General features: G+C 42.5%; 1 protein-coding gene across 1 annotated transcript in view; it reads left to right on the top strand.

The window, feature by feature from the left end:
• Nucleotides 1-22,615, top strand: part of LOC126395591 (astrotactin-2-like) — a 434,195-nt gene that overhangs the window by 400,831 nt on the left and 10,749 nt on the right. Inside the window, exon 20 of the mRNA XM_050053178.1 lies at nucleotides 1,006-1,147. Within this exon, the coding sequence (XP_049909135.1) occupies nucleotides 1,006-1,147 (142 nt within the window). The remainder of the gene's footprint in view (nucleotides 1-1,005; nucleotides 1,148-22,615) is intronic.

The raw sequence follows: 22,615 nt of genomic DNA, 5'->3' as shown, positions 1-22,615 counted from the left end.
AATTTGAGATTCATGTTTATGTAAAGGTAAGACCTTCGAAAAAGCAACCCTGCAACAGTGCAGGAATGTGTTTGGGGGAAACCTCCTATACACAGAGCTCTTTCTGTGAAAAGGTCAAATCATTCATTCGTGCAGTTCTTTTTCCTCTCTTCTGCAACCTTTTCTTACCATCCCCTTGTGCCCTACCAGCCAGACTTACTCCCTGTGTTTATAAGTTGGCCCATGTATCATAAGCTAAAACTAAGCTGCCCTTTACCTCGTGTAGAAATAGTTGGAAATCCAACTGTTTGAGAGCTTTTAAACTATTTTGACAGCTCCCTCTTTTTTCCATCACCCCCATGAGCACTGGAAACTGGCGTCGTGTATGTGTGTGTCTAAATGAACAAGTGTGCGTCGCTCGCCTTCCCGTAAGCTGACATGAAAGATATTTCACAACTTGTGAAGTAGTGTTTTGTGAGACGCCAGGGTGCTCAGAGAGATATCATTGTAACACTACCATGTGCCCATAAAGGAAAGGAATCCTGTTTTCTTACAGTTCTGTAATGTAGTGTGTATGGATCGCTGCCAGCAAAAAGTCATATTTAATTTAGCCTCGGGCTCGGTGCTGGTGAAATGGCTCCCAACCGAGCGGGCAGAGGTGAAACTCGCAATTCCAGAGTCAAATGACACAATCATTGATAAGCAAAGAAATCCCCAATGCAGAAATTCATTCATGAGTAACTTCATGTTGTGCCATTGTTTTTCTTGTGTTGAAACATGTGGTGGAACCAAAACATGTGGTATTGTTTTGTTTCACTAAGAACAATAGATGAAAGATAGTATTGAAAGATAAGTTTTCCTTTTTTTCTCTCCTTTTTTTGGCAAAAAGTATGACAGATGATAAAACACTTCAAATAACATTTCCCGAGTGACCTTTTGTAAGAAATTTTGTTTGTTTGTTTCTCTCTCCCTTCATTTCATCCTTCCTTCTTTTCTTTATTTTTTTCAATTTCATCTCTTTACCAGGTGAAGTTCTGAGCTTGGTGGATGATCTGTTCTCCGGTTTGGGTTCATCCTGCGTTGTTGCCGGGAAGAGGACTGGAGACCATCCTCACTCTGTGCTATATTCAGTGGTCTTCAAGTGCCTGGAACCCGACAGTCTCTACAAGTAAGTCTGCTGATGCCCTTTGCCAAGTTTTCCAAGTCAATTAAATAACTGATTTATTGTGGCTCTTTATTTCTTCACAGCATGAATAAACATGAGTCATAAATCGTGTTGTGTGTTAGCACAGACATAGTTTCAAGGTTCCTGCACATGTCTGTGAAGTATGGAAAGTCCCTAATTATTTCCAGGTCTCTATGGGTGTAAATTCATAGAAAATGGATATAAAACTTATAGGGAAAAGGGTTTCCAAATTTGTGTGTTAACAAAGCTATATATTAGAAGCTGGAAGAGAATTGTGGTCTGATCGTGGTGGGGGGTTTTGTGCGCCTCTTTGAGCTGTGTTGTAGAGCTCCTAGTAGGGTCTACAGCATATAGATCCCAGGAGAGGGACTAGACTTTCAAATGTCTTTATGGTCAGCATCTTCAAACAAGAGTAGGGAAACCAGGGCTCAGTGGCTAGACCTGTACCCATGAGGTCTAATCAAATTCAGCCAGAGGACTGAACATGGGACCAGCACCATGTGGCCCACCACCTGTAACATTAGAAGTAGGGCTCTGGTGCATTGCTGGTCTGGCAGCAGCACAGTTGGGGGTTCTAGGTGTACTGACCCTCAGCTCACCTCCACACACAGAAATATAATGAAACTTCTGGATGGGAGTTGGACTCCCTCCTTCTCCCTCAAAGTTGTGATCGTTAGAGGCACCAGATCTTGTACAAGAACACCTTTTCTTAAAAATCCATGATCAACTTTGTAGTTATATGAAAGCCTACATTCTTTTAAGGCAGCCACTTGTAGGTGTTGCTGAAAAGCCATCATGATGGCAACTCAAGATCCCATTGGTGGACAAGCTTTAAAGCCAAAGAAGGGGAGAATAAGACTTGGTTAGCCCAGGAGAATCCTTTATTAGTGGTTAGGTTTCTCATAAGCCTTCGGCACTACAGGTTCTGTGATCTCTGAAGCAAATGTTTGGACGGAGTTTGGCGAGGCCTTTTGTTTGCTTTCATAGAGGTTATGGCAAAACATGACACATTCCAGGAAGCAGATGCAGGGTTTTATCAAGACTGTTTTCAGCAGAGGAGAACTGCAGATTTTGACTTTGAGGAACTCTTAAGACCAGTTTAGACCAAAGATTCGCGAAAAGATGAGTTGAAACAGGCAACTACTTGCAATTTGCTGCTCTATAACATTCTAAAAACCTGACGGTTCACACAGATGCAACTGTATGAGATGGTGTATCATCTCTATGCCACAAGTCTCTGTACCCCTGCTGTTTGCAGCTTTTCAGGCTTATTTTGTGGCTGAATATAAAGCTCTTAAAATACGAATGAGGATAGTGATAGTGAGATACTGGCTACAGTTGCAGTTGTTGTAGTAAAGAAACAGCGAAAGCACATACAGCGAGAAGCAGCAGCGACCTACTGTCCGACACCGGCACGCCACAAGGATGGAAACAGAGGGATCAGTGGGGACAGAGCACCTGCCACAGCAAGCAAACCCTCAGTCTGCGGTCATTTTGACTTGACCAGCAGAATTCACTACAAGCCGATTGGCTGTAGAAACAGGTGATGTGCTTTACGTTCTAAAACCGTCCGCCAGCAATTTGATCAGTGGAGTTGCATATGACACCATCATCCAGCTTGAGTCCAGCTCAGACGGCCAGTTCACACCACTGCAACTTTTCTCTGCACCATTTTAAAATGGTTTTGTCTTGTTGCAAATCTTTGATCTGAGCTGGGCTTAAAACCCAAGTGACACCCTGCTGTAGAAAAGGCAAACTATGAAGATTCAAAGAAAATCTCACCCATCTCTTTGGTTGAGTGGTGGAGGTCGGTAAAGAAAACCCTCAGTGGCAAGGTGCCAGAGGTGGTTGAGATTTTACCTGAAATTCTAAGGCCTGAGATAACCTTGTTTTTTAACCACCCATTGGCGTGAACAACCGGCTGTATCGTGAACAGAATTGTACACATACTTGCCTAAATACTACATGTGTTACTGGAGGATTCCATTAGGGGGCACACCAGAGAACTCAGACCATACAGAACATTTCAGATTTGCATGATGTAAAGACTAAATGTGGCATCACCCACAACCACTGACAGCACTTAAGGGGATTGTTAAGTCTGAGATCACGGGTTCTGCCCATTTTTCCGACAGCCCATTGGTCCGACATCCCATTGTTCCAACCATATTAAACCCATTGTTCCGAAGTCCCGTTGTTCCGAAATCATCATGATGCCCTGTGCTTAAGGTCTGGTTAGGTTTAGGCACAAAAACCACTTGGTTAGGGTTAGGAAAAGATCATGGTGTGGGTTAAAATGAAAAGAAAGTGGCAAACACATAAGCCGTGAGCCTGCTTCGCCTCAGACCTTTCCCAGCTGACCCAGAGCTGGTCGCGGCGCACCATCAAGGCAGAAATACGCCCGCCGGGAGCCGTTCAGCACCGCGGAAAGCTCCCCACACAACCCCGACCCCAGAGTTAATGACAGGAGGTTATGGTGTTTCATTCTCTCCTCTCTATGACACTTGTATCTCAACCAGTAGCCTACTTTTGTTGCGTTGCTGATCCTCTATGGTACACAAATACAGTAATAATCACATATCGGAACAACGGGACGTTGGACTAATGAGAGGTCGGAACAATGAGAGGTCGAAACAATGCTACGGCACCGAGATCACAGCAGAAAAAGCAGTGGTGCCAACGTGATAGTGTTTAAAGCCCCTAAATCAAGCTTGTCATGGCAATAGCAAGGATGCTTTTCCCCAACAGTTCATGTACACATTGCATTTTGCTGATGGGTAGCATTAATTTCTGAGGATGCGCACAACCAGCGCTTCAAACTGATGCAGGCAGCAACTATGTGCACGCAAACACGTAGTTAAAAGTATATCTTCAGCCGAGGCACCAGCTATGTTTTTGTAGTCAAGGTTTATACACTTAATACATCACGGTCATGTAGAGGTTAGGGAGCATGTCAGTGAGCTGACAGAAGAGGGTGGTGGTTCCCATTTTTTGATAAAGGTGTGCCATATCTTTGCTTTTTCTCAACATGTTTTATTATTAAAACGAAAAAGTAGTGAACACCTACAGTATTCTGTGACACTGCTCTTGGTCTTGACTCACAATTTATTGCAACCCAAGTGACATGATCGTTTTTCTGACCACACTTTTATGAGTTCAGTGTTTCCCATTACCATATAAAGACTTTTCATTAAACAATATGTTGTGGCCATGTTTGCATCTTTCCCAAACAAGAATGACTGGGCAAATATCAGCAATACCACATCCTCCCTTGGGTGTCTACAATTCCCACTGCAAATGCTATTTTGTTTCAGGGGGTGAATTTTGTTACCTTCAACAGCTGGGTCGAGTTAACCAGGGAAGCATACTTAGTCTCAACGTGGTGGAAGTGGTGGATGCTTCCGTTCTTTTATGTTCTCTTTGGTCAGGGGAGAACATGGTTTTAGTGAAAACAAAAGGATTTCTGTGAAGGGGCGGTATTTGTTAAACTCAAAGAACAAATTGACCACTAACAGACAGACCTTACCCGAGATCATTAAATGTGCTCATAGCTATCACCCTAACACAGTACATATTTACTACAGTAAGTCAAACTTTGACAGTATGTGACATGGGCAGCTAAGTCTTTTTGCTGCTGCTGATTTGTGGATTTGTTAGTGAATGGGATTACCCCACCCACCATTAGACTTGGTCTCATGAATAACACATTATCTCCTATAAACATTGTTAAATTCACTGCATGGTGGTGTGGTGCTGTGCTGGACTGCATTCAGGGCCGGACTGAAACAATTATGCAGGCTGAGAATTTGAGTCCATTCCAGGCCACCCGGTCCATGCAAACCACAAATTCTTTAGGCTAACCCTTTTTGTCTATGTGACAGCTACAGCCGTTTTCTCACATTTTCTTGTTAAATTACAGCAAATATTCTTTCAGCTATGTCCATAGTTCTGTTTTCTTGTGTGTAGACACACACATTCAGTTAAAGTGAATGTAAGCTACAACAATCTCAGTGTAATACAAATGTTTATTCACCCATGTCAATAAAGCAAATAGCACAAAAGTGGCCAAATGATTGTGTGTATGCGAGTATTACAGTAATTCAATTTAATTCAACTGTAACTACATAACTAAGTATAAAACCGAAGTTTAAATTCCAAACGCCATTTAACAAAAGTTTTGAGTCAGAGTAAATGTTGTTTCACCCTTATCAGTCAGCTGGTTAAGAGTCACACTGCATAGCTACCTGTGGTTGAAAATAACTAAATGCATTTACCAAGTACTGTTCTTAAGTAGGGCGGCACGGTGGTGTAGTGTTTAGCACTGTCGCCCAACAGCAAGAGGGTCCCTGGTTCAATCCCAGGAGGGAGCCCTTCTGTGCGGAGTTTGCATGTTCTCCCCATGTCAGCGTGGGATTTCTCCGGGTACTCCGGCTTCCTCCCACAGTCCAAAGACAGGTTTGGGGACAGATTAATTGGTGACTCTAAATTGGCCGTAGGTGTGAATGTGAGTGTGAATGGTTGTCTGTCTCTATGCTCCAGCCCTGTGATAGTCTGGCGACCTGTCCAGGGTGTACCCTGCCTCCCGCCCAATGTCAGCTGGGATAGGCTCCAGCCCCCCCGCGACCCTCAAGAGGACAAGGGGTTACGGCCAATCACATCTCACAGATTGAGAAGGGTGATTTGCCAACAAGAGCTCTGGCTGGAGTGCATGATCATTGCTCCTGATGCATGGATATGTAGGTGCCTCAACTCATTCCTGCTAGCTATACAGTATTATCACTAGACATGGGCGATATGGCCCCTAAAGTAATATCATGATGTTTCAGGGTGTTTTCGCGATAACAAAATTCTTGACGATATGAAAATTTAGTAAAAAAATATATATATTTGTAATGTTAGAACATAGAATTGCAACAAAATACGTGTCAACCTAACAGTTTGCCTTCAGATATTCATTCATTCATTCATTCATTTCTAGCTCCACCTTTATGCTCTGCCATTTCTCCTCTAATCATCACACTGTAACCTGTGACAGGCTTTAATGCTACAATAAATATTGCACATTCACATATATGTAGTTTTTTCAAGTAATGTCAAGTAGGTTTACATTACCAAAAGTTTATGACAAAATCACTTGACGACACCAACTCCCGCGTGGGCACAGCGAGAGAGGAGAGGGAGAGACGCTGTGCTGCTGCCAGAGGAGCCGCTGCCTGAGTTCCCTCAGAGTCTGAGAAGTCCGGGGCTGTTCATAAAACATTCAGGACGCCCAGGCCTAACGATGCCACGGTTTATTCCACACTACTGTAGCTGCTCCTCTTTCTGGAACCACAGCTGTGTCTGTGATAATTTCGCTTTCAGCCATGCTTGTTGTTGCCATGGGTAACAGTATGACATCAATGTCAACAAGTCGAAATATCGCGAATTTCACAGTATGAATTTTTCACACCATATTAAGAATTATACCAGTATTATCGTGAACAAGATGAAATGGCACACCCCAATTATCACTCGTCAAGTTGACTGTTCATGGTATGCCAAACACCCCTAGCCACCGGTAAATGTCCCAGTGCTCCTGACAGGTTGCCGCTACTGCCTGCGTAACACTGAAACCTGTTTCTTGTATTTTGATAATCTCATTTATATGTAAGAAGCACCATACAACATACTACAGCCTCAAAAAACACCATAGAGCTGATCCAGCATGTCTCTGACACAGCGTCCCCAACAATTAAAAAATATTTTAATTAATCACCAAACTGTTTTATAAGATTGCATTACACTGATTAGGGGCTTTTATTTTTCTGTTCATTCAGTTTCTCAGTGGATACTGCAGTGATGTCCTATGAGCACTGTTTGCCCTTTACATCTTGAAACAAAGTTGCAAGAGCAGCAGTAATGAGTGAACCAGACAGGACCCAGATGTTGTTGTGGCTGTCATTGAACACATGAAACACGCAGTCTTCTCAGCTTTTGACTGTCTTCTCAGGTTTTAAGTGTCTTGTGTTTATAAAGCTCCAGCCATTTGGTGGCCTTGGTTTGTTTTGGGAACCTCAGCATTGCCAATCTAAACGAAGCAGCAACAGTTTAATCTGGCTTTTCTAATTAAATACAGGTGAGGGAAGGAAGCTGCATCACAGTTTCAAGGCCTTCACACTGCTGTTTGTGTGGGTGTGTGAATGTGTTTTTACGCCAGAGGGAAGGTGATGGATGAATTAATGCAGCAATGCCAACAAGCTATTTAGCATTAATGTCTCCCAACGACACAGCTATAACAGTAAAATATGGGCCATGTGTTTTCTTCAAATTAATCTAGCATTAACACTGGAGTATGCGGTCACAAGCTAATGAGCTTGTCAGTTTTACATTTGAGGTAGCACCCAGGGAAGAGCAGAGTAGTCCATATTTGGAAATAATTCACAACTGTTCAGAAGTGAGCAGGAAATAAACATAATAAATGAATCCAATAAAGGAGCTGGAAAGCAGTGAACTGTCATTGATGACATCTCTAGAAGCTGATGGCACTGCCAACAACACCATTACCATCTATTTAGTTAAAAAATCACAATTTTGAGTCTCCTACAGGCCTGACAGTGGATGAAGAATAGTGGGGGAATGACTGTTAGTTTAATCTGTAGAAGTCAGCCTTTCACTAACAAAAACCTGCAACAAGAGCCTAATTTCCAACTTTGTAGCAGTGTTATCTTTGTTTAGGCATTCTCCACAGTGTTGTTTTTCTCTGATAAGGGCAGAATTTACGTCGGAACTACGTCTGAGCGCACATCTGCTTGCAGCCAAGTCCGCTTGTCTAAATCAAGAGCCTGATAAGACTTCTACTAGTATTGGCTTTACCCTTGATCATTACCAAGGCTGCTATGGCCCCTGTGTTCCCCTGCAGACTTAAAGGCTGTTGGAAAAGTTACACTCCTCAATTCAAAAGCTATTTTTTTTTAGAAAATAATTACCAGTATACAGGATACAATGATAATGCCAAAAGTCTAAATCAAGCAACATAAGATAAGCCAGAATTCTGTAGAGAACACCAGGCTACATATTAATATACTTGTTGGACAATCAGGCTTTCAGCACTATTGACTATCTACAAACTTCTGTGTTAGTGTTGAGTGTGTTTGTGCCTCCAGACGAGTGAACGAGGTTATCGAATTGGTCTTTAATTCATGGATGCAGAGGAGTAAAGCTTCAGTGTCCACTAGGGGCAGTTTGGCTGACAGACACTCAGTGAATAATAAATGCAGAAAAGTACAGCAGTGAATTAAAACAACAAGAAATAGATGAGAGTACTCAGATTAACACCAATGCAAATGTTGTCAAACCATCAAGAGAAATCAGTGAGTCAGACAGAGTCAGAACAACTCTGTTGCATTCACATTTAGTAACAGGCCAAGTTACATTTTGTACAAAATGCCAATAGTTGCTGTAATGAAAAGCTGATGTGATATTACAGGTGTGTGTTAGCTTCATGTAGTTCTTCCGTCCTTCATGCCTTGGCTCTGCATCACTTGACAGACCTTGAATCTTCCCCGAATTGTCCCCGTCCCCTCTGCCCTGCATCCTCCCGTTTGCTCCTCAGCTTGCTCCAGATTATTAAAGCAAGTGTCTCCAGATACCCACTTTGACTGAAGTCCTTTGCATCCTGTCTATGATTTTGCCAGCCTAAATTCATGCTTTACTTTTTTTACCGGTTAAGAACCATCCCTGTCTTTTTCATTCTGTATAGCATAGCGTTATAGTTTATCAGTCTCAAGCAGGAACACATATCAGTCTTCTCCAGCAGTGTATCAGCAAACTACTTTCCTCACTCTAAACTGAAGACATGCATCTTTGCACAATTGTATCGACACACATTGTTGGAGAAACCAAACTACATCACGGGAAATGATCACAAGCTGAGTCTGGACTCTCAGAGGTATAACTTAACTGGCGCTGAGGTAAGTGTGGGTTTGTTTGATTTAGGGACTAGGGCAGGCTTATGTTTTTGAAGGTAACTAAAGGGAGCGATTGTTCAGGCGGATAATTCTAAATTTCTAGGGAAATTCATGATTGCATTTGATTGCAGACATCTTGGTCGCAATCCAGAGGGGATTTTAGTCAAATAGCAGGTTATTGTGATTAAATGACAACAGTGGCCAATGAGCTGTAGTATTGTGTATTATTGGATTGTATGGCAAAAAGTCCTATGAAGAATCCCATGAATAGGTGTTTGTAATTACAGTAACTACATAAACTATATGACCCAAAGTAGTAACCACTGAAAAAGCTACTGAGATTTGAATGCAGTTAAACTGCTGCCTTGAACCTTGCACTTGACTCCTCAGCTTCTGCCCTCCTTCTTTCTACTCTTCCCTCTTGTACCTCCCTCCCCACTCCCCCTTTTTCACCCTACAGTGGGTGCGGTTACATGATGGCTTCTCATTCGGAATTAAATAAATCTGAATGAATTAAAGTTTTTTCCTGGTAGTTTACATGAGAAATATTCATTCCAAATGAGGGTTTACACAGGAGATCAGTTTAATCGCCTGTATTCGGGTCCGCGCAAGGTTTGGGGCAGGGAAGGTTTCTGATTAGATAGGGGGTAGGACGGATGTTACGTGTTTATGTTTGAAGCAGCAGTACGACAACAACCTTGTTCTGCTAATGCTTCGTCTGTTGAGGAGGAGAAGAGAGGTAGAAGGTCAAAGAACGGAGATAGATGACCGTGCTTTGGCGTATGGAAACCGGTTAGTGCAACGAGTCCGACTGCTCTATCTCAGCCCGTTGCTATGCGCGCTATATATGTCATTGCGCCAGAAGGGCAAGGAAACGAGCATGCGCAGAAAGACCGGAATGAACTTCAAGAGAATTGAGTGTATACAAGTGCGAGAAATTATTTCATTCAGAATTAGAAATGGAATATTCCAGCCCCTTATATCAGATTGAATTTTCAATCGCATTGGCCATTTTCATTCCGAATTAGGTGTTTACAAGATCACTTTTAATAGGAATGAACTTTCATTCCGAATGAAAAGGGAATTAAACTGTCCATGTAAACGCACTCACTGTTAAGGTTACACTTTCTGAGCTGTCACCCCAGTTACTATGTTGACTTTGAGGCAGCTACCTGTACTTTGTTATGAATGGAGAGTCATGGCAAATTAATTACGGTGAAAGGGTCATTTCAGTGTTTTTGCACTAGTGGTTTGATATATACTACCAACTGAGATGATGGAAGTTTGTGCTGCTTCAAGAACTGCATGATTACATTAAGCAGTTGACCAAAGCTGAACCAAGTAATAAGTAATATTTGACAATCATAAAATACACAATACTGCTTCACCTAATTGCCACATGCAGCTACAAACAGTTAAGGATTAAATTGCACAATAAAGCCCACAGGTTAATTTCCTTTGTTACCGTCTGGATCTACCTACCTGTGGATTCAAGGATATTGACATAGACCTGTAAATTTGGAGGACTTCAACCCAGCAAATTGACAAAAAGAAAACGAAAGGGAGCAAAGAGTGCTGAGCTGACATGAAATAACTCCCGCCTCTCATTTGGTGTTCATTTTGCTGCATCCTAATGCCCCAGTGTATGTTGTGGTTGAATGAAGGTGCTGATATATATTAGCTCCAAAAGCGAAATAAAACTGTTTTAACAGTGGAGTGCTGAAAGAAAGTGAGAACGGTCCAGTGCTGCGTACCACCAAAACCTTATTCAATCAATCATTTATTAGTAGTATAAGTACATGTCCAGTGAAATGTGATCCTGTCAGCTCCCTTAACTTCCTTTTTTGCCTCTTCTTACATTGTAGCCTGCTGCTTTTTAACTGTCAGTGTTTCCAGACAGGCTGCAGTGTATGTGTTTATGGCATCCTGGATGTTTCTGGTAATCCATGGTTTTTGGTTGAGTAATAATTTAACTGTCGTTTTGGGTACGGTTGCGTCTGTTGTTGTACAAATTAAATCCACCACAGACTCAGTGAATTCATCGATGTCATTGGTAACGTCAATGGTGGTGTCCTCGAACGTGCTCCAGACTGTGATCGGCTCCATCCTTCGCATTATTGTGGGGTATGCGTCGCACTTTGTATACATAACTTGACCTCAACAAGACGGCCGCATGCCACCCCCTGGGTAGTGCTACTCTGCAGCTGGGGAGGCAGCTGCATCTGAACAGCACGTAGCAGTGATCCAGAGTGTTTATCCCTGTTGCGGCACAAGAACGGGTCAGCACCTCACATACCCACTGTCACCCACAAGGCGCAAGCCTTCTCCCTCTCTCTTGCCGATGTCCTCTGCTTTGTCAGATCAGCTTATGGAAGAAGTCACCTGGTTGAATGCCACTGTCCAGGATTTAGCAAAGTTTCACTGAATCAAAGTATATTACAGTACCTGATATCCTGTTGGAAACCGATGCCGGCACAGACATCCAACGCCTGTGCAATGGCTAGCAGGATGCTAGTACAGCAGTGCCCATCTTTCCATCATTTACTCGATGTTTACTGATGTTTAAATTTGAAAACCTCATCATAGCTAGCAGGAACTTGAAGGGTGGTGCAGAAAAGAAGCACAAAAACTATGGTCTGCCTGAAGGTGGGCAGGTGCACAAACAGTCATCGTATCATTTGTGTTATTTAATAGCTTTATTTGATTGCACATGCTGATGCTGATTCACCCAACATGATAGTCTCTCCTTGATTTTGTCAAATGTCATTTAAAGTATTGTCGGAATGATGGTTGTGTTGATTTTCTCAATATATCTCAGTTTAAAACCTTTGAATGGCTGTTTATTGGGTGTTGTCATCCTTACATTCATTCGGGTTATGAGACTTGCTGATCCGCAAGTGAGATCATTCAGAGCTGAGCTAATTTTTCTAATTTACAATGAAAGGCAAGGCAATTTTTATTTAGGGGCTGTTGCACCAGTGTGATGCCACACAGATCTGAGGCTTTCAAAGTCATGAGATACTGTAAGCTGCCACAAATTCTTCAGGCAGTGAGAAACGATTCAGTGTGGCTTTGATTGATTTGTGGACTGGCTCTACTGATGTGTGTCCAAACGCTGATGTCATGGAAAAGGCATTCCCTACTGCCCTAGCTTCTCTCGGCATGCCAAAAATACTGCCCTAATTGATCCTCTCTCACTCTCACTTTCTCTTATCCCTCCTCTCTTGCTCTGTCTGTCTCCGGGCTTTCTGTCTTGTCATCCCTTGTTCAGCCATCTCTCCACTGTCTCATTAAATTAGAGGACAATGGTTACTTTAATGGCAACATTGTTAATTTACACAAACATTAATCTGCCATTTGTCCACTTCATTGTTTGCTGAGCTTTCAAAACTATGGCACACGGACAAAACCGAGCCGCTTCCAGAGGAGCCATGTGCAGCCAGACAGCCTTGGAATAGATGTGAGAGACAAGGAATTAGAGAGAGGGATAGACAGAGCTGAGCTATATGCAAGCAATGTAGATAGAAAAATAGAGAGACAAAGGAAAGCGTGTATGTGTGTGTGTGTGTGAGAGTGTGTGTGAGAGGATGGGTGGTGGGTGGCCGGGGTGCTTGTGTGTGTGCCAATTCTGTTACTTGATGTTTTGACATTCTCGTGGCAGGCCAGACCGTGGCTGGTTCCTTTGTTCTCCCAGGCGATCTTTATCATCACTGAGTGCCTCTGCTGAGCTAAGGCACCGCGCTCTGTCCATCCAGCTCCCTTTACTGCTACTATCTGTGTCTATGAATGAGATCCGAACAGTATGGCCTGGCCAAGATTTCTTGGCGTGACTGGGATCAAAAAGTTGTAAAGTTTCTCATATTTTCCATAGAATGTCACATTTTCTTGCACAATGAGCACGATATCAGGCCAGGCATTAGGACTTATGGATGGGGGGGCAAAATTTTCCAAATTGGGCCACTCATCCACACCCACTGAACCCCCCCTGAACAAATAAATTAACTCTTCATCACCATTTCTAAATCCAGTGTTAATAATGTGTAATTATTATGAAGTTTAGGGTTGCAGAAATATTCAAATACACCATTTTGAAACATGGCAATGCCATGGCAAGGCAAGTTATAAGCAAGCTAAATGTAGCTGATGTGAACTGCTTTTGTCTAGTACAACAAACGCCACAAAATTATCTGTGACTGTGACCATGAACACGAATATACAGCAGGCAGTTGTCCNGAAGTTTAGGGTTGCAGAAATATTCAAATACACCATTTTGAAACATGGCAATGTCATGGCAAGGCAAGTTATAAGCAAGTTAAACGCCACAAAATTATCTGTGACTGTGACCATGAACACGAATATACAGCAGGCAGTTGTCCTCAGTTTATAAGAAATTCAGAGCTACACCAGAACATTTATGAACAGGTCTTACTTTACTACTAACTTGTGTGTAACGTTAGCATGATAGCATGGTTCCACTAATTACTTGGACTGACCTGACGTTAGTAACGTTAGCTTTGCAAGCGAAGGCTGCAGGTAACAGCTTTGCTGTGTTGTCTAGTTCTCCAAAACAAATGCATGCGGTAATTGCCGGTTGCAGTCGAGATTTTACGAATGAAGCCGAATGCCGGCTGCAGTCGGAATTTTACGACACCAGGCTGTGGGTGTCATACAACTTTGACCAAAAGGGACGCTATAATCAACGAAAACGTAAAGTTCTGCACAGCTGCTTTAATGTTGATAGGCCAATTTCAACTTACTATGCAGTGTTTCCATAAGGCTCAAATATGTTTTGCTGCTCTAGGCAGATTCTCTTAAATTATTTGTGGTCAAAAATGGCTCTTTTGATAGGTCGTCTAGTTTGTATATGATACGACTATCTTCAATCTAGCTTTAAAATTACTGTAAGTAGCTAACTCTTTTTTTTTTCTTTTTCTTTTTTTTAAATCTGTTAAGTTCACTTTTGCACATTCAGCATCCCCCATCACACCTGATTTTCACAATAACTGCAGGGGGTTGTGGTCTCAGATGACACACTGAAATGTGCGATGTCAGTCAGTAGTTGGATTTCCATCCAATAAAGTGCAAAATTTAACTAAATTTTCAGAAAATCTGCAAAAGATAATACTAATTTATGTCTTTCCATCCATTACTGTTATGCAAATATTGGACGTTGAGTCATTGAAAGAAGCAGTGGGTGGCACTAATTCTCCTGTCAGGTGCCACTGCAGAGGAGGGCGCAATGAATTGATGTCATTAAATGAGTGCCAGTCAAACCTCAAATGAAGGAAAACAATGGATAACAGAGAGCACACTGAATTAAAATACAGAGTGTTGAACAACTAATAATTTGGTTACGTGCTCTTGGAAGAGTCCTGATAACTGTGTGCATACATCAGTGCATGAAAAGCCATCTAGGGACAATGAAGAGAGCCTCCAGTGACCTGGCCAGTGATGGTACCTGTCATTGATGCCAACCATTCAAACAACAAAAAACAGTAACAGCCTGGCAAGCTCACATCCCGGGTCCCGAACTAAACTTTTAACAAATTGCCTTGATAAAACTCCCGCCTCGTCGCCATCCTCCTGCTCCCCTCCCTTCTCCCACCTCATTGTATCCATTTGCACGTTATGTGGCCACATAATTTAAACAGTGTGACTGTTACATGCCGGCATTGTTTTGCTGGGCAAAGGAGCCAGTGAGGCCCGTGCGTCTTTAGTGAGGTTCTTGGGGAATACCGCATCCACCCTGCTGAATAACAAGACCAGACAAACTATGTGAGCAATGTCCAAACAGGTCATGTTACAAACAAAACAGTTATTTGACAGCGTTGGGACAGCTCTGAAAAGACATTAAATGAAAAAAAGGGCAAATGGGATTCGGAAGAAAAGCAAGTTTTGTAAAAACAATAATATCCTAATTTCTTTATTTTCATGTATTCCTCAAAGTATTTAACATTGGAATGCCATCGCAGTTGTTCATTTTGTCTCACTGTGTTTTGTGGTTTCCTTGTTGTCATTCTGTTGTTTTTACAGTGGTAACTGTGTGGAAATACTGCTGAAAGCTTACAGTTTTTCATAACTAGTTGCAAACATTTCTCAATACTAAATTCACTTTTTCAAAACTTCCCCTGCAGTAAGAAAAACACTGCATGTGGATGATTTTTTCTTAATAACAAAAAATCTTCACCTAGAACACCCTCCTCCACAACTGCCTTTTAACATGATTTATTTAACTGTTACATTTAACATACATTCTTGACAATCACACCACTCCTTTCAGATATTCTGAATACACTTCTCAGGGTGAAGTTGGGCGGAGCTATGCTGGAAATGTGCAAGATCATTGTGACTACATGTGCACTTTTATTTTTGCTTGTTTCCTGTTTCCTGTTTCCTGTTTCCTGGCCTGTTTCCAGACCATAGACCCCGCCCACTCAACTGAGTAGGCTTGTATCTCTGGTCTGGCATACTGCAATGAATTTGCGATTTATCTCGTCCAAACGATGGACGGACCAATGAATGCCGGGGGCGGGGGCGGGTCTAGCGATTAGCCAATCAGCGTCACGCTGATGTCAAGCTGTCCGCCGGTGGGTAACTGGTGAGGATAGCAACAATGGCGACCGCTACAGATCCTACAGACCACATTAACGATGCTATCGAGGTATTTCGCCACTACTCGCGTTAATGGAGGACCAAATTAAGGAAGCTGCTAAACTGGATTTAACGGCGATGCAGCTGGGCGTGCACGACGACGGAGACATTTTAAACGGGCAATGCTCGCTTGTTTTCGGCACCCCCGAGGCATGGATACTAATGACGTCAGATTCTGGGTGAGTTGTTGATCTCTACTGATTGGTTAGGGAAAAATCAAATTCCCTCCCCCTTGTAAATCGCCTTCAATGGAGGCCATGTCAGACTGAAGGTTCTGGGAGCTTCAGTCTGACACTCAGGCTAGGCATTTACTAGAATTTAACATGACAAGGGCTACAGATATTGAGCATAGCGATACTTCAGGCAGGACACAATGTCACAGCTACTTCCGCTGATCTCAAACAGCCCAATCAACTGATGGAGCAGCTGATAGATCACATGATTCCTTTCTATGCATCCAATTGGCAAATCTCATTCAAGGTGCCCTATTTAAACTACTCTGGCCTGCTTACTGTTGCTGCTTCCTCTGCAAGATGCCTTGCAACCCACCTCCACCCCAGCTCCTCCTTTTCATGTTGTGTCTGACTTATGAATGTAATTTTTGTTTTGTCATTGATGTTGGCTCTGTTCTGTTCTCACGGGGTCTTTGCTGCTGCTCTCCCTGCCTTTCCATATAGGCATGCACGCACATGGAAAGACAGGGAGGTTTGTCTTGTCTGCCTCAGGCTTTCCTTGTTTGCGCATGGAAGGGCAGAGAGGTGTGCTCTCATTGCCTTAAGGCTTTCCATGCAGGCGTGTGAAAGGATGGAGAAGTGTGCTCTCTCCACCTTAAGCTTTCCATGTCGACATGCTGAAGGGTGAAGGAGTGTGCTCTCTCCGCCTTAGGCTTTCCACATAGGTGCGTGGAAGAGGCTTTCTGCATAGGCCTAGGAATAGCAGATAGGCCCCAGTACAGAGCCATTAAGGTTTCTTTGACTAAAGTGGTCCTGACTGAAATGCATTTTTTTGCACACAGATACCTCAGAGAATCAGTCAGTATCTGGTGTGACCACCATTTGCCTCATGTTGTGCAACACATCTTTGCATAGAGTTGATCAAGTTGTTGATTGTGACCTGTAGAGTGTTGGCCACTTCTCTTCAATGGCTGGGGGAAGTTGCTGAATATTGGCAGGAATTGGAACATGCTAATGCAGAGAATCTCAGACATGGTCCATTGGTGACATGTCTTGTGTGTATGTTTCTCACGATCTCATCATAAGCCCTTTTTAGATGGGAATTATGCAAATTTGCAGGAAAGCCCAATCAGTCTTTTTTCAGCGTTGGCAGTATAAAACCAAAATCGGGGTGTGCAGCAAAATGCCTCCTACCTACTTTTGTTTATACAGAATGTGCCTTTTTCGGGGCAATGGGGGGCGTGAGCAAGTAACAAAACATGTAGCTCAGCGTGTGATGTAAACAGTGACGTGGGAGGGAAGCCGCGGATGGTCAGTTTTTCACCGTCCCCGTCATCTGACAGTTAATGGCCTCTTCCTTTGCGAGGGCAAGGAGGGCGCGCAATTCCTTGTCTCCCCAGTTGCTCATCTTTACAGTGTCTGTCAGGTTTGCGTTTCCCTCTTGCTACTAGCTGCTCGTTAATTCCTGCTATCAGCTGTTTCCTGTTTATCCACCGCTAGTGGGTCGCACGTGCGGTGTCATCAACAGCCCCTCCTGTTGCAGAAGGCCATCTCGGTCTTTTTAAACTAAAAGGGTTCTGCCAATATAACTACCCTATGAGGCGGAAAATTGGGAACCTCGGATCAACTCGCCATTCCGGCTCTGTGTGTCTAAACGCTCGCAGCTTGCCCAACATTCGCCGAAAATCTGGCAGTGCAAAATGGGCTATAGTATCTCTGTGTATTCAATTTGCTATCTATAAAATAATCAAACGTTCATTGTCCATAGAAAAAGAAAGGCACTCTTGCGCTTCAGCCAAAAATAAAACTGGATCGGTGCTCACAGCACAGGACAAAATAGTAGACAGTACATCAAGTGGGCCACTTCAAAAAATGACTGAACCCAAATGAAAGGAGGCTGGAGCTCTCGATAAAATTGCAGAGCTTTTAATAAGGTGCAAACAGACTGACGTTTCAACGCTACTGCGTCTTCTTCAGAGTCAAACAGGTATTGGTAGAACAGTGGCAGTTAAATACCCACATCCTGAAACTCAAACAATATCTCATTGGTAAATGAGGATGAGGGAGAAATTAACCAATCCTGTTGAGGCACTCATCAAAAACAGGGTGTAAAGAATTAGCAATCCATAAACAGAAACAGAAAACACTCCCCCTAAGTTCATTGTCCATAGCTTATGCCAGTGCATGGCATAACCCCACCGCCAACCATGTCACAATGTTGACATTAGCAAACCGCTCACCCACTTGTCACCATACAGCTGTCTGCTATCTTGCAGGTACAGTGTACCACCTACCTGATTCACCTTTGGAGTCTTGTCTGAAGAAACATGTCATGTATTAACACTCACATTTTGAATGTTGTTTGCACTTAGAGAATATGTTTCACAGAAAGCTTGTTGCTCTTCCTGTGCATCTTCAATTTTTTTCTTTGGAGCTGTCTGAGTAAATGTGAAGAACTATTCAGCCATTTCAAACTTGAAAAAAAGGAAAACTTTTTTTTAAAGGGTTTGAACTCAAACCATTGTGGAAAAATAAAGTTAAGTCAAGAGACTATTCCAGAGGACCATTATCACCATGTTATTATTGGGAGGCAGCCAGATCAACTTGTGACCCAACTGTCCATGCACTTAAGACCATTTTGGTATTTTACTGGTTTCAAACACAAATAAGCAACCATTTAAAATCAAGTAATTCAAAAGGTAACTGTAGTGCCAGAAATCAATAAAGCAAACGTTTATGTTCATGTACTTATGTTGAAATGGTGAACTTTCAAAGTCTTGCATCAGCTGCATGTGGAGGTGAGCATGGTTGGCACTCAGCGGTGGGTGAGAGAGGTGTCGGGATGACTCATGAGAGCAGTGCTAGGTGAGTTGATTAGCACAGCTGGTGCTCATTGTCTAATCATATTCTCCCTTTAAATGAAGTGGCACGCTGGACCTCAGATGACGCCACACACCAGAGATGAACCGCAGGCTTCATTTGCTCTATGACGGAGAGTATTTTTTCCCCAACTGTGTTGGAAGTTTTAGAGCAACTGGACCTTGTGTGCCAAAGAAGCTGGGCAACCAGAGGCCCACAGTTAAGGGTTGTGTATTTGTGTTAAAGTGTTAAAGTAGTCATAGTAAAAAAACATTGTCTGTGAGCCGACTGTTGTGCCAGGGTTTTGTGCTGAGGGAACTCACAGTGGCAGTTAGACCAGCATTGCACAATCCCAAAACATTTTTTGATCTAAAATGCATAGAATCGAGGTCCCTAACTGCCTACAACCCAGCCGAGATCACACAGATGTCAAACGGTCAAGTTAATTTTATTCAGTAAAAGCCAAAAGAGGAGGCAGAGAAAATAATCACAGGGAAGACATGATCCATGCACAACTCTGGAGCAAAAGCTGCCCAGCTCTGGAAAATAAATCAGAACTGGAACGTGACGCCAGGTAGAGAAGGTGAGGTGACTCAATGATGGCGGTGTAGAAGTGCACCATCATTGACTTTGGCAGGTTGAATTTTGTCAGCACTTAGAGGAAGTACATCCTCTGCTGAGCCTTCTCGATGATGCTGCTGAAGTACTGCTTCCACGTGAGGTTCTGGGTGGTGATGGTACCCAGGAAGCGTAAAGACTCCACAGTGTCTGGCGGAGACAAGAACAAAGAGGAAGACCATTTAATCTGGTGTTGAAGAGGCCAGACAAAAAGTCCCCATCGTTGTGCCTTGCTACACACACCTAGAGGAACCGCAGTGAACATAATGTGCATTCAGTTTGAATTAGATTTATTTTTTCAATAAATAAAGAACGCACCCTCCATATAAAGACCTTCACAGACTTCCTATCCAATGATCCACAGTTGCCTCTGAGGTGTGCCCTTTACCCACAGTTCTGTCAGGTTGTCCGATTTCACAGTGGGTGAAGTATAGGCAAATATTTCAGTGAGGCTGATGAACAATTGATTGAAGCTTACCAGGATCATCCAACCATCTCCTGGCCATTTCTGTTTGCATGGAGTTGTTGCCTACCTCATCTACAGCAAAGTGTATGCTGCCTCTTTTCAACAGCAGCTCAGCTACCTATAAAGTACAGGGTAGTCATATTCGTGTCCTTTTGAAAGTTTTTAAATGCTTACAAGGGTACATACTGTATTCTTACTTAGCAGACTAACACCGCAGACAGGATGTGAGACTGTGTCATGCATCCATCTAGATTTTTTTTTTTTTTCTCATGAAAGCCTTGGGGGGAAAAATGTGTTTGTTATGTGTGTTACTTGCACATCAGAAACCATTTAACGTAATACATTCTGGATTTGCCTACCTTGCTGAATCCCTACACTGTTTAGTCAATGGGTAATGGCTCCAAATGGTTCTACAGAGCTTGTCCTTCCTTTGGATACACGTCCGTTTACAGATAGGACACTTCAATGTATCAACGTCCACAGAGTTGTGAATTTAGTTGCACTTACTAGCAGAGTCTAATGTCTGTCCATGTAGACAGCCCCGAAAAGAATGTCCCACTCAAGCTGTGGGTTATTGAGTTAGTTTTTAAGGTGGCATGATTGTAACCAAGACCTTTTTAAAAGCAACTATTATCCTTACCTTTCTCACCCCCCATGGGATTCACTGAACTAATAGCATCCCATGCATCATTATTGTGTGTGTGTTATTTTATATCCCCTTCTGACGCCACTAACTATGACAGCTTGTTTGGTGTTCACTTCATGCAGGAGTACCTCCACTTCAGAATTATTAAAGGGTTCTTTTTTTACGCTTGGAGTTTGGTGCTCCACCCTCTTTAGGGCATTCTTGACACAGCCCTGTAGTCTCATGTCCTTTTATGGGGTTTGGCTAGACGTTTACTTATGCTAATTAGAATCAACTGGCATGCACTTTCAATTTATGAGGACAAGGGGATTCATCATTATTAGAACCCAGGTGCGAACAATTCTGTGGTTTAAGAACACATCATGAATCTTCTGAGACTTTTCTTAGGATCTTTCTCAAGAACAAATTTTAGAGAAAACTCAGGAAGATATTGATGAATAAGGCACTGTGATTCTGAATGAAGCATATTAGTCTCCATTTTCCTTCTTTCTGTTGCTGTTCTCTGGTGTTTTTTTAGGACAACATCTCCAGCTTAGTAAGTAAGTAATTATGACCACAACCCCTTGACTTCAAAACAAATACAACCACTTACAGTGTACTCTTTTGGCATCTGGGATGGGTATCTTGTCTCCCTGCCAAACATGGACCTGCATTTGTATAGCGCCTTTCTAGTCATCTAGTGACCACTCAAAGCACTTTTTACACCACGAGTCACGTTCACCCATTCACACACACATTCATACACTGGTAGCCGAGGCTACCATACAAGGTGCCACCTGCTACTCAGTTTTAACACACTCACACACCGATGGAACCACAGCCGCCCATGCTATGCTGGGCTGTGTTTTTTTTTTTTTGGTCCTTGACTCAGAAATCGTGGGCAGGAGTTTGTTGAGAGACCTCAAAATTTCTGCTTTAGATAACATAAGAGCAGGCATTTTTATGTCATTAATTTAGTCTGTATTCAACTTAGCTCTGGATGGTGCCGTTAAGCTTCTCAACATTGGTTGAGGGTGGTAAGGTAAGCATAAGCTTTGTTGAATGCCAGGAGCTTAACAGAGTCTGATGTTTGGTTTAAATTCCATTATGCACAAAACAAGACAGCATTTACAGTACAGCATAATGATAAATAAGTAATGTTTCCCATGAGCGTTCTACCCGGTTTTTAAATACTGTCTCTTGGTCTGTAAGCAGTCTCTGAGGTGCACCAAATGTGTACAAAATCAAGAATACAGTTGGTCACCTCCTCTGCAAACTTTTCTGCAGGGGTATAGGCTTCTGCCCACTATGTGAAATAATCAACCATTAAACAAATGTATTGATTAGGTCCATCCAGACCAGTTCACATGGCTCTATAACCAGAGAAAGTTCAATGGTAAATAGACATCTGCATAAGAAGTCACTGGTATGTGAGTACATTTAGCTGCATGGGACATTCAAATGACCTCACTTCTATTGAATTACTGTATACTGTCTTTTCCTTTTGACTGGCCCGCTTTGCTTGGCGATTTGGACACTGAGCAATCTGAAGCCAAAAAATATTCAAATTATTGTATATCATAGACCTATGGTCAAGCAGGAACAGCAAGTGAAAGAGATATCACATGAGTGTTTTAATTGAATTCATTGAATTACTGCTTTGATTTGACAGATTGTTTTGTTAACCCTATGGGCCCTAGGCGTTTTTGGGGTATTTTTACTGCCTTTACTTTTAAGCTCATATCACAGTCATTATAAAAAAAACAAGATATAGCATGTGTATGTACACATGCTATATCTTGTTTGTTTTTTTTCAGGACAATCTGGGCTAACCAGATTTTCCATCATTCCATGTCCTTCTATGTGCCTGTATTGTATATTAATTTTTATATCAATGAAAAAAACAAATCTGTGTGACTAAATTCTTACATGTATCTCACCATAGCAAGTTGGAAAAAGACATATTCTGCCATATATGAAGAGGGGAGACTCTCTGGAATCTGGCAATATAAGAACCATGATGGTGGGACATTCTGTCACTTCACAGCTGTCCAAAACATGTGGTTTGTGCCAGGCGGACATGATTGCCAGTATTTTTTCATTATTGCAAGA

This window comes from Epinephelus moara, chromosome 9 (assembly GCF_006386435.1).
Source record: "Epinephelus moara isolate mb chromosome 9, YSFRI_EMoa_1.0, whole genome shotgun sequence".
NCBI lineage: Eukaryota > Metazoa > Chordata > Actinopteri > Perciformes > Serranidae > Epinephelus > Epinephelus moara.
Note: the sequence above shows the minus strand (reverse complement) of the source record. Positions and strands in the feature narration are given on the sequence as shown.